Below are 12,964 nucleotides of genomic sequence, written 5' to 3' on the forward strand. Positions count from 1 at the left end.
TCGATGTGCTTCTTGATTGAATCTGTGGATGAGTGCCATGCCTGTAGGAATTCCCTGGCTGTTCTCTGTTTGGCTTGTCCTATAATAGTAGTGTTGTCCCAGTCGAACTCATGTTGCTTGTCATCTGCGTGTGTGGCTACTAAGGATAGCTGGTCGAGTCGTTTCGTGGCTAGTTGGTGTTCATGGATGCGGATCGTTAACTGTCTTCCTGTTTGTCCTAATCCGCATCCATGAACACCAACTAGCCAAGAAACGACACGACCAGCTATCCTTAGTAGCCACACATGCAGATGACAAGCAACATGAATTCGACTGGGACAACACTACTATTTTGGACAAGCCAAACAGAGAACAGCCAGGGAATTCCTAGAGGCATGGCACTCATCCACAGATTCAATCAAGAAGCACATCGATCTAGACCCAATATACCGGCCACTTCAGCGGACAGCTGGAACTGACAACTGGAAGCGACAGATTCAAATCACTACAAATGCCGGAGGAAAGATCACAGAAGCACTTCACAGGAGGCTCCCAAGCACTGGGGATGTCACCTAGACAGGGGATGAAACGTCTGCAACACAAATTCCCAGCTTAGTTTAATAGCTACTCTCTAGAGTTAGATGTATTTATTTGTCTAACTTTTCCAGAACTGTTCAGTCTCCAATTTTTATGGCGACTTTCCAAGGGTGCCAGGCAAAGTGGATTTGCTCAAAGGAATATTTAAATTGCTGGGCAATTCCTTCTAAGTCTGCTATGATGGAGGTTCTTCAGGGTCCCCTGCACATCTCATATCAATGCTGGCATAATGACTGTCTCGCCAGCAAATTACTACCATAAGAGGTCTGATCAGAAGCTTGGGTCAAAATTAGGATTTTAAAGGAGGATAATAAGATAGAGAGATGTTGATAAGTATTCCAGAGTGTGGGGCATGGCCACTAGTGGTGGAGTAATTAAAGTTGGGCGTGTGTACAAAAGGCCAAATTTCAGAAGTAAATATATTTCAGAGGGTGAAAGGGCTGGATGAGGTTACAGATTTGGGAAGGGTGAATTCATATAGGAATTTGAAAGTTACTTAAAAACTTTAAAATCAAGATGTCCCTTATTTGGGAGCCAATGTAGCGAGCACAAGAATGATAGTGTATCAGGACTTGCTGCAAGTTAGCGAGCAGGCTGCCAAGGTTTGGATGATTTAAAGTTATGGAATATGGGAAACAAACCAGGATGCATGGAATGCTTGAGCATTGAAAAAGTGATGGCAGGGATTTTTGAGGCTTAAGTAGCAGAAGACCTGAGTTTGACATGTAATGTAATGATGCTAGCTAACAGCTGGTCTTTGTGGTGGCATTAAAATGTGGTTAGAAGCTCATCTCAGGGTCAGATGTGACACCAAGGTTACAAACTGGCTTAATCTTGGGCTTATTGCCAAGGAGAGGAATGGAGTCAGTAGTTGAGGAATTAAGTTTGGAGAGGAATCCAATAACAGTGACTTCAGTTTTCCCAATATTTAATTTTGAACAAATTCCTGCTCATCCAGTATTGCATGTCAGAAGAGCATTCTGATAATTTATCAATAAAGGAGTCATGAAGAAAGGTAGTGGTGTTGAACCTAATGTACATTTATTTATTTTCTATTAACTGACAAGTTTTTGTGGTTTTGTTTTATTCTAGTTGCAGTTCGTCATGGTAGTCATGGAAAACAGATGTTTGTTGTCAAGTCCAGTCAATATTATGATACTCGCTTTCTGCGTCTTTTGGTATGTATCAAAGTTGCATCCAAAGTCAGGTGAATGAATCCACAAACATAGAAAAGATATTCTGCCTGAGATTGAATGGGATAAATTATGTAATTCAAATATAAAGCCATTGGTTAGTAATCAGCATTGATAAATAATAACTTCTTAATTCTGGTTACTTATTCGATTGGAATGTGTGGACATAGTGTATACCCAATTATATTGTGCAAAGAAGAACATATGTATTGAGAAAATTTGTTGTCTTTGATGTAAAGCTTTAGAAATATTTAATGAAAAAGCATTATTGACTTTTCTACCCCAAAGAAAAAATAGTTTATTTTTAGTGCTATATAAACCTGAAACCCAATATATATAATTATTCATTTGTTCTCTACTCACTACATCTGTGTGTCACCTGTGATGGCATATTATCTGCAAGTGCCTCGAAGTCTGAGTTGTAGTTGGATACTGCTAGTCATATACAGTCAGGCGCAATATTTAGGCTTGGTTCTCATAATTTTGGAGAGCACTGTCTCTCAGAGCTATGTGGAGTAAAGGTAAGCCTTCATTTTAAAAGCACAGGATGATAAGAATGGGTATTTTTCTCTTTTTATCAAGTCCGCAAAAATCACTGTCCCTTGAATTAACTTTCAGCTCAACATCATTTGCATAGTAATTATCTTCATATCAATTCCACTGCTGTATAAATGGAAACACCTCATGGAATTTGGTAGTCAAGACACCAATATCTACTTAAGGGGATGGAATTGAGACAAACTTGATGATTTGTTGCATCACAAATTTGTTGCGAATTCCTGAAATCACCTCTTGAATTCCTCTGCCAACTTCTTTAGGTATGCACAAATATTTTATGGATAAACCATTTTTCTTTATCTTTTTTATTTATTTTTCTAGAATTTTAAGATTCAAGATGTTGCTACGTTTTGTTCTTTAAGTGGGAAGACCATAGACCCAGTTTCAATTTGAATACACATACAGCACTTAACTGTAGGGAAAGGACAGACACTTTGCATGTAACAGTTCAGCTTGTTCAGTTTTGACATTGTCTATAAGGAGCCCGAAGTCAAGCAACCACCATTTCATCAGTGAGTTCACGGCACACTTTGTTCCTTGATTTCAGGAAAGTGACCGTTTCGGGCATCAGATCAAACAATCTTTGCGGGACTTTCCCTTGACTTCCATCTCACATTAGCATGATCAGTTTGTCGTGGGGCTCTGCTCGAATTGAGTTTACAAACTTAATTTCTATTACATGAGAGAAATCCATAACTTTGTTTGTTAATGCTTGCTTTATTTCAGTGGTAATTAACAAAAAAAGCAAAATCAAGATAATATCTGCAAATGCAACAAAACCTGCATTTGAACCAAGCATGGCTAGTGCAAGATCAGTTGTGATGGAAACCAGCGTCTTGATTGGAATTTTTTTTCTCATATATATCTTTTGAAATTTTTGCAGATATCCTCCTTTTTACTTCTCTCTGAGGCAAAAATGTGGGACGTTCCTCTTTAATTGTTATGTCCTTAAAATGTTCGTGAACACAAGTGTAATCAGTTGGGCTGTGTCAGTCATATTTATTGGCTTCGTCTAAATGCAGTGAAAAGCATACATAGTCCTTCAGGTCGTGTTGCAGTTGTTGAAATTTGCCGTTGCTAGCATGGAAGCATTAAGTGACGTGCTTTGGATTTTTGTTACTATTCTTTGTTTTAAATGTCTTTGAATAAAGTCATTGGCCACAGTCATTGCTTCTTTAATTACTTTGCCATCTGCAAATTATTATATTATGTTTTGCCAGAGAATGATAAATGTGAAATATGATTCAGTGGAGATCTTCCCTTTTGCTGCTCGAATAGGGAAATAACTGTTGAGAATTCAAAATGGCCTTCAGCTCATCAACTTCAACTTCATTTGTCTGAAGTATGCTGTTCAAATGAAAACCATCCTTGAATTTACTTTGCATCATTGTCATTCCACATACCTTTTCACCTATTGATTTACTTCAGTGGCATTTAAGACAAATGGTCTTAATTTTTACATGTATACAATTTTAAACACACATTGACAGTTGCATTGATAAATTTGAGGAATTTTCAATTCTTTCTGCAGACATTCTACACTTTATTAACTGGAATACCAGTGGCTGTTTTCGTCACTTTTGTGAATATTTTTATTGGTAAGTATTTTAGTGGTAGTTACAAATGATGCTAAGATTATTTTTAAATGAATAGTGTAATTCAATTGACATTGAAAATAAAATGAGCTAAAATTACTGCATTATGATTTAAAACCTGTCTAATTCATTAATGTCCTTCAGAGAAAGATATATACTGTCTTTGTCCATCTGGTGTAACCCCAGACCCAAAACAACATAATTGACACTTAATTGCCCTCTGAAATAACCAGAAATCTAATCAGCTGTGTCAAATTTCTCTGAGAATGACTATTAAGAATAAAACTAAATGTATCAGCTGACATTGACCAAGGAAACTGCTACACCCAACCCAGCCAATCCTGCAAAGTGGTCCTCGCTGATAGCTGGGATCTTATGCTAGAATTGGGAGAGCTGTCCAATAGACTCAGGCAATATCTATATACAACTGGGAAATATATCTTAGTTTCTTAACTAGTGTTGAGTAAAACTCCCTGCGTCACAGCCTGAGGATGTTCCTAAATCTTAGAAGGTGTAATTCAAGGTGTTCACTAATTTTGAGGAGAATTAGGCATAGACCATAAATGCTGGCCTTGACCGCAATGCATGCAAAACATGAACAAGTAAGGAGACATGTTCTGTAAATTTTAACTCTGCATTCAAGTGATCACTTTGTGATTACATTTACTTTGTGAGGTAAATTCAACTTACCCCAATAAATCTGGCTCTTAAAGCATTATATTCAATTCAAGTATAAATGTTATCAAACTAGGAATTTAACACACAATGATGACCAGTGCAGGGCATGCAATGTAAATAAATAATCATATATTTTGCACAAAATGGAAACAGATCAATTATTCTTGGAAGAAAATAAACTGCTTTTCTAAAAATATATCTCTGGGTTTACATTTCTCAGGTGAGGCAGAACTTGCAGAGATTCCTGAAGATTATGTGCCAGAACATTGGGAATACCACAAGGTACAGTAAGCCTCTTTGTAATCATATTAACTAATGCACTGGGTGTCAACTATAATTTGCAATATTTCCTCAGCACCATTTAGATACAGATTAATTCATTGAGAGTTGCAATTAGGATTCCTTTGAAGATAAACTCTTTGTTAACTTGTGTATAGAGGACTAGCAGCTATTTGCACCTGAAATAAAATAACATCTGGAAAGAACAAAGAACCTTACAGCACAGGAACAGGCCCTTTGGCCCTCCAAGCCTGTACCGATCGAGATCCTCTATCTAAATCTTCCACCCATTTTCTAAGGATCTGTATCCCTTTGCTCCCTGCCCATTCATGTATCTGTCTAGAAACCTCTTCAATGATGCTATCGATCCCGCCCATACCACCTCCACTGGCAGCGCATTCCAGTACCCACCACCCACTGTGTGAAGAACTTTCCCCGTATATCTCCCCTAAACTTTTCCCCTCTCACTTTGAACTTGTGACCCCTAGTAATTGAGTCCTCTACTTTTTGGGAAAAGGTTTTTTGCTATCCACCCTGTCTATGCTTCTCATGATCTTGTAGGCCTCAATCAGGTCCCCCTTCAACCTCCTCCTTTCCAATGAAAATGATCCTAATCTACTCAACCTATCCTCATAGCTAGCACCCTCCATACCTGGCAACATCCTGGTGAACCTCCTCTGTACCCTCTCCAAAGCATCCATATACTTTTGGTAATGTGGCGACCAAAACTGTACGCAGTATTCCAAATGTGGCCGAACTAAAGTCTTATACAACTATAACATGACCTACCAACTGTTGTACTTGACACCCCATCTGATGAAGAAAAGCATGCCATTTGTCGTCTTGACCAATCTACCAACTGTGTTGCCACCTTCAGGGAACAATGGACCTGAACACGCAGATCTCTCTGTGCATCAATTTTCCCCAGGACTTTTCCATTTACTGTATTTGCTCTTAAATTGCATCTTCCAAAATGCATCACCTCACATTTGTCCGGATTGAACTCCATCTGCCATTTCTCTGATCAACTCTCCAATCTATGTTCTGCAGTATTCTCTAACAATCCCCTTCACTATCTGCTACTCCACCAATCTTAGTGTCATCTGCAAACTTGCTAATGAGTCAAACAACACCTTCCTCCAAATCATTTATGTATATCACAAACAACAGTGGTCCCAGCATGTATCCCTGTGGGGCACCTCTGGTCACAGGTCTCCATTTTGAGAAGCTCCGTTCCACTACTACTATTTGTCTTCAATTGCCCAACCAGTTCTCTATCCATCTAGCTAGAACACCCTGGACCCCATGCAACTTCACCTTCTTCATCAGCCTACTATGGGGAACTTTATCAAACGCCTTACTAAAGTCCATGTGTATGACATCAACATCCCTTCCCTCATCAATCAACTTTGTCACCTCTTCAAAGAATTCTATTAGGTTTGTAAGATGTGACCTTCCCTGCATAAAACCATACTGCCTATCACTGATAAGGCGGACATGCGTACTGCAGATGCTGGAGATTAGAGTCAAGATTAGAGTGGTGCTGGAAAAGTACAGCAGGTTGGGCAGTAACCAAGGAGCAGAACTATCAACATTTCGGGCAGAAGCCTTTCATCAGGAATGAGCATTCTTGATGAAGGGCTTTTGCCCAAAACGTTGGTTTTTCTGCTCCTCAGATGATGCCTGACCTGCTGTGCTTTTCCAGCACCATTCTAATCTATCACTGATAAGCCCATTTTCTTCCAAATGGGTATATATCCTATCCCTTAGTATCTTCTCCAGTAGCTTCCCTGCCACTGACGTCAGGCTCACAAGTCTATAATTACCTGGATTATCCCTGCTACCCTTCTTAAACAAGGGGGCAACATTAGCAATTCTCCAGTACTCTGGGACCTTCTCCGTGTTCAAGGATGCTGCAAAGGTATCTGTTAAAGCCCCAGCTATTTGTTCTCTCGCTTCCCTCAGTAACCTAGGATAGATCCCATCCGGACCTGGGGACCTGTCCACCTTAATGCGTTTTAGAATGCACAACACTTGATCTCTCCTTATGCTGACTTGACCTAGAATAATTAAAGATCTATCCCTTACCTCAACATTTGCCGTCCCTCTCCTCAGTGAATACTGATACAAAGTACTCATTAAGAATCTCAATCATTTTCTTTGGCTCTATGCATATCTTTACTCCTTTGCCCTTGAGTGGGCGAACCCTTTCCCTAGTTACCCTCTTGCTTATTACATATGAATAAAAGATTTTGGGGTTTTCCTTAACCCTGCTCGCTAAGGATATCTTATGCCCCCTTTTGGCCCTCTAATTCCTCGTTTCAGATTGGTCCTACATTGCTGATATTCTTCCAAGGCTTCATCTGTCTTCAGTCGCCTTATGTATGCATCCTTTTACCTCAGTTAGTCGAGATTAAGTAAAGTGGTGGGGAAAGTGTTTAAACCAGTGTGGTATGAGGGTAGGAAGTCTGTATTTGCAGCTATAGAAGGAGAAGCTTTTGCAATAGAAACAAATGGTCTTAACTGAAATAAATAATAAAAAATAATATCGAAGAAGAAAGGCAAATGAAGTCTTTGAGATATTGAGAGCTGAAAACATTGCATGAAAACGATAAGAAATATCAGGAAATTGATGTTTCTTGTGAGTAATCTAATCTAATCTGAAAGAGAGAAATAAGTAAAGATTAATTTTCATAACAAATAGTCATGACTGAATGGCATACTTGTGATTTGAAAACAAAATTTGGAATTTAACAGAATCACAGAAGTATTATGATGCAGAAGGAGGCCATTTAGTTGATTGTGCTGCACCAGCTCATTAAATGGGCATCTATACTGCATGCCAATCTCCTGGTTTTGTTCCATACCCTTTCACATTATCTTTATCAAAATAATCATCCAATGCCCTCTTGAATGTCTCAATTGAACCTGACTCCACCACACGTTTAGGCAGTGCATTCCACACCTGAAGGACTCACTGAGAAAAGGTTTTCCTCACTTCACTCTTATTTCTTTTGCAGATTATTTGAAATTAGCACCTCAGTGTTCCTGTTCCTTTTTATGAGCAGGATCATTTTCTCCCCATCTGCTCTATTCAGTTGACTCATGATTTTTCACTTCAGAACAATCCCAACCTCTTCAATCTATCCTTATAACAGAAGTTTTTCATCCCTAGAACCATTCTTGTAAACCTCTTCTGCACTGTCTTCAATGCATTTGCATTCTTCCTTTAATATGGCACCCACAAATGTACGCAATAGTCCTGCTGAGGTCCAACAAATGTCTTGTACAAGTTCAACATCATGAATGTCTCCTCTTTGCTCTTGTACTCTATGCCTCTATTAATTAAGTTGAGGTTAGCATATGCTTTATTTACTGCTGTCTATCTGTCCTGTCACTTTTATTGTTATGGACCGCACCACACCCCCTTCAAATATATCAAGGAACTGGCCGAGAGCCTAAATTTTATCTTATTTAAAGGCAAGTGGAAGGTACTGAGTTCTAGATGGAATTCAGTTGGTTACACTACTAAGTTTTAAGCATGACACACTTTATTCTTGCCCTACAGTTAATATACAATCAAAAGAAACTTTAACTCTTGGGAACCGTAACAGTATAATAAATTATTTAACTACTATACAGCAACAGTTCGAGTATCATAACATCTCATAAATACCCTTGTCAAAAGCAAAGTCAGTAAAACAGATTTTCTCACATGGGATTCTGGCAGCAGTGAGAACTCCAGCTTTTTGTTGTGGCTGAGAGAGATGTAACTGCTTCCACAACCAGCTTCCAAACCCCAACAACTATTGAAAGCTAAGGTAAAACTCTGGTTCTGTAGTGGTATGAGCCCAATCATTCATGCTCCATCTATTATTCCAACTTTCTAACAAAAAAATTCACAAGGCCTCACAAGCTGTTTACTTTATTGGCTTGGAGGTGACAGCTCAATACCCATAGCTCAAAACCTCTCTTTTAAACAAAAAATGGACAAGATGCACCTGTTAAAACCATAGAATCGTCTCAGTTTACACGTACATACCCAGGTCCCTGGCTCCTGCAACAGGCCCCCCCCCCCCTTAGAATTGTACACCCGATTTTATATTGTTTTTCATTGCTCTTCCTCTTAAAATGCATCATGTCACACTCTATTGAAACATGTGCCACCAGTGTGCTCACTCCACGAACCTATCTGTCTCTGGAGTTCTATACTATCTCCCTCACAGTTTATGATTCTTCCAAGTTTTGTATCATCTCTGAACTTTTATATTGCCCCTTGTATGACTAGCATGATGGCTCAGTGGTTAGCACTGCTGCCTCACAGCGCCAAGGTTCTAGGTTCGATTCCAACCACAGGTGGCTCTGTGTGGAGTTTGCATGTTCTCCCTGTGTCTGCATGAGTTTCATTCAGGTTCGCTGGTTTACTCTCACTGCCCAAAGCTGTGCCTTTTAGGTGAATTGGCCATTCTAAATTGCCCTGTAACATCCAGGAATGTTCAGATTAGGTAGGTTAGCCATGGTTACAGGAGTAGGGCTGGGGGGTGTGGTTCTGGGTCTGGATGGGATGTTCTTCAGAGGGTTGGTACAGACTCTGTGCCGAATGGACTCTTTCCACACTTAGGATTCTATGATTTAGGGTTCCAATACAGACCCTGGGGGAACATTACAAACCTTCCTCCAGCCTGAAAATATCCATTGACTATTACTCCCTGTTTACTATCACTCAACTAATTTGGAAGTCATAGCTCTGTAGAATTTCATGGATGAATTAGGGATGTTTTTGTTAAAGCTGTGGTATAGTTCTGGTAACATCTTTTGTCTCTGAGTTTAAAAAGTTGAAAATTCAAATGCTACCGTGACTTGTGTGCTCCAGATGCTCACTGATGTTACCTAGTATGGTGATGAAATGTCTGAAAACTAACCTTCCAGCTCAGCGAGCAAACCTACATCCAAATGATTTCTTCCTTCATGCTTTGTAAACTCTGGGGAAGGTGAAAGCTGTAAGTGCTAGGCACCTTTTTGTTAGTAATCTCATGTCCAGTTATATTATTTTCTACTTGCAGCATCCCATAACAAGGTGGATTGTAAAATATCTTTATGACCCACCTGAGAAGGGTTATGAGAAAATGATGGCCCTTATTTCTGTTGAAGCAGAGAAAGCAGACCTGAGGTACGTTGTAGCAAATCTAAATATATATAATAAAGTAATCCGAACAATGCCGTTAAAAGCTTTGTAGTTCAAAATGTATACTAAAATGGAAGTTGTCATGTGTAAAAGGATGTTGGTGTCACTTTGCTAAGCATCCACCTTTATGGATCACAGACCTTTTCAAAGATGGGGCAAATGTAACTTTAAAAAATGACTAATGCTGACTGTTTGTAGAATTGAAAACAACTGGTACGGCTGAGGTCTCATTTACATCTCCTATGCTTATCAACTGTGATTTATTTAGCATAGCACATTGTCTTTCAGTTTGCATCTTTTATATTAGTTTAGGTGAGGAAAGATCATGAGTGAAAAAGTGCTATTATCAAGAGGCAGATTTATGAAATCCGGCTCATCAAAAGTTGTTATATACCAGATTGTTTTAACTCTTGGGTAATCCAAAAAAACAGCTAGTAGAAGTTATCCCAAAATAGGCTTGCATATCAGTTGCCGGTTGAGTAAAATTAATGTTGACAGAAGCCTCAAAGAAAACATTCTACTAATAGGCTAGGTGAAAATATGATTCTGAAGATTGGGGATTAAAAATTATTGGCAGACTAGGAATGGATTACTATTTTTAGATATACTTTCTAGTTCCAGAATTGTTTCAACTGCTTGCATTGCTAATTTTAGTTTTGCTTCCTAAATTATAGGCTGAAACAACTTGAGGTTCGTCGTCTGATGAGGGAGCGAGGTGATGGTGCTTGGTATCAATATGAAACTCTGGACAAAAACTTGATCGATAATTCTCATAAATCAAACCCAGATTATTAGGAAGACAAAGATTGCTGGGAAGTGCTAATTATTAACACAAAGAATGTGAAAACAAGTTCTTTAATAAATTATATCATGTCAATATTCTTTTGACAGTGTCTTGTTTTAATTGAAATATTACTTTAATCAAAGTTCTCATTTTTTAAAAATTGTACAATTCATAGACTATTAAGTCGTTGACATTCTCTCCTGCAGTTGTCTACGCAGTGAGTTCCTGGTTTTAGCTAGGTCATGAGTGATATATTTAATGATGAAGTGTTCTCTTGCAATGATAGGATAAATAAAAATGCTTTCTAAGATTTGCTTTTTTTTTTCCTCCTCTTAATGATCATTTTAAGCATTTCCTGTCTTTATGGGGCATAAGTTAGAGTACTGCAAACATTTCTGGAATCCACTTTATAAAAATAATTGGCACTGGACAAGATGCAAAAAAAAAAATTGCTGAAGTTGTATCAGAACTACGAACTTAATCTAATTGGAAAGATTTAACAAGTTGGGCTTGTTAGAAAAGAGAAATCAAGGGATGACTTGACAGATGTTGACATTATCAAAGGGTTTCATAGGATGAATGTAATAAAAATGTTTCCACTATGGACAAAATGAGAATTTGGAATCAAATATTAAATAATCACTAAAACATATAGTAGGGATTTGTGAAACATCTCAGAACAAATCTACCAGCTCAGAGACCAAACTTACAACCTGATAAAATAGGGAATTCAGAAAAATGTACTTTATCCAAGGAGTGACTAAAATATGGAAATTGCTCTCTCATGGAGGAGTTGATGCCACTTGTAAAAATATATTTAAGGAGAAGCTAGATAATCACATAAAGATAGGAAAATAAGGTTCTATGCAGTTAGATGAAGAAGGATGCGAGGAGGTTTGAATATAGCATGAACTTGTAGGAACAAATGAAAAATTTCTATGCTGTAAGTATTAAGGCAGTTCTATAAAGATCTGGAATAAAAGCTAGACTTTAATAAAAATTATCATGAAATTGTTGGATAATTGTAAAATCTCAAAGGATTATACTTGTGTAATTTTAATGGGGAAATTCCTACATCATGGTTTAGTATCTGTGACTCCACTTCCATGCCTGATTATTTCACATTTAACTCCATTCGAAGTAGCCCAACATCTCACTTGGTTGTGACAAATAACGATGGCGACTGGAAATATGGATTAAATGTTGGTTTCAATGAAGAATCTTTGAATTCAACATTAGCTCTTTCTCTCTTCACAAATGCTTCCTGACTACCTGCATTTCTCCAGCATTTTCTACTTTCATTTTGGATTTCCAGCATCAGCAGTATTTAGCTTTAATTAAATGCTAGTCTTGATACTTACCCTTGAATCCAGAGAATGAGTTTTCTTCTAAATTGAGAAGGGACAGTAAGATGTGGAAGAAAATTTAGTAAATAGCTTATGAAAAATTGTGTGCTCAGTGCTGGTGTGCTGAATTCTTGAGTTCTTGTGGTAATTATATTGCAACTGGGGTCAATCTGTACTTAACAACAGATTTTGGAGAAGAAATTTACTGGGGTCTGCAATCATGATTGTCATTCGTCTGTCCCTGTGGACGTGATCAAACTGGGCAATGTCAAATTTTGCTAACTTGTTTAATGTCTCCTATCTTCTACTGTATATTTCTCTTTTTCATTTTGTTTTTCTTACACACCCTCATTTCATTTCCTTAAAACCTAATATACTTTTAACATTTCCCATTTCTGATAAAAGGTCATAATCTGAAAAGTTAGCTCTGTGTGTCTGCACACACATGCTGCCAGATCTATTGAGTACTTCCAGCATTTTCTGTTGTTATTTGATTTCTAGAATTCAGTGTTTTGCTTTTACATGTCAAATTAAATTTGATTCTATTGTTAGTAATGGGGTTTTACCAACTAGTTTTAATTTAGCTATCGAATAAGATTAAACATGAAGAAAAACATTTTTTTTCAAATAATGGAATCCTTACATAAATGTTATCTCCAATTCTAAAGTCTTTACAAAATTATTTTGTATATTATCAAAGCTGTATTTTTACTTGATCAATTTGTATTGTTTGTCCTCCAATATTCCATTAAATTTCCAATTAAATTTTT

General features: G+C 37.8%; 1 protein-coding gene across 1 annotated transcript in view; it reads left to right on the forward strand.

Moving 5' to 3' along the window:
• ndufb5 (NADH:ubiquinone oxidoreductase subunit B5) overlaps window positions 1-12,688 on the forward strand; it is a 16,987-nt gene extending 4,299 nt beyond the window's left edge. Inside the window, exons 2-6 of the mRNA XM_043702238.1 lie at window positions 1,669-1,754; window positions 3,859-3,925; window positions 4,821-4,882; window positions 9,943-10,049; window positions 10,739-12,688. Coding sequence (XP_043558173.1) covers window positions 1,669-1,754; window positions 3,859-3,925; window positions 4,821-4,882; window positions 9,943-10,049; window positions 10,739-10,859 — 443 coding nt within the window. The 3' untranslated portion in view covers window positions 10,860-12,688. The remainder of the gene's footprint in view (window positions 1-1,668; window positions 1,755-3,858; window positions 3,926-4,820; window positions 4,883-9,942; window positions 10,050-10,738) is intronic.
• Window positions 12,689-12,964: the final 276 nt, after the last annotated feature.

The sequence above is a fragment of the Chiloscyllium plagiosum genome, chromosome 13 (genome assembly GCF_004010195.1).
Source record: "Chiloscyllium plagiosum isolate BGI_BamShark_2017 chromosome 13, ASM401019v2, whole genome shotgun sequence".
NCBI classification, from domain to species: Eukaryota; Metazoa; Chordata; class Chondrichthyes; order Orectolobiformes; family Hemiscylliidae; genus Chiloscyllium; species Chiloscyllium plagiosum.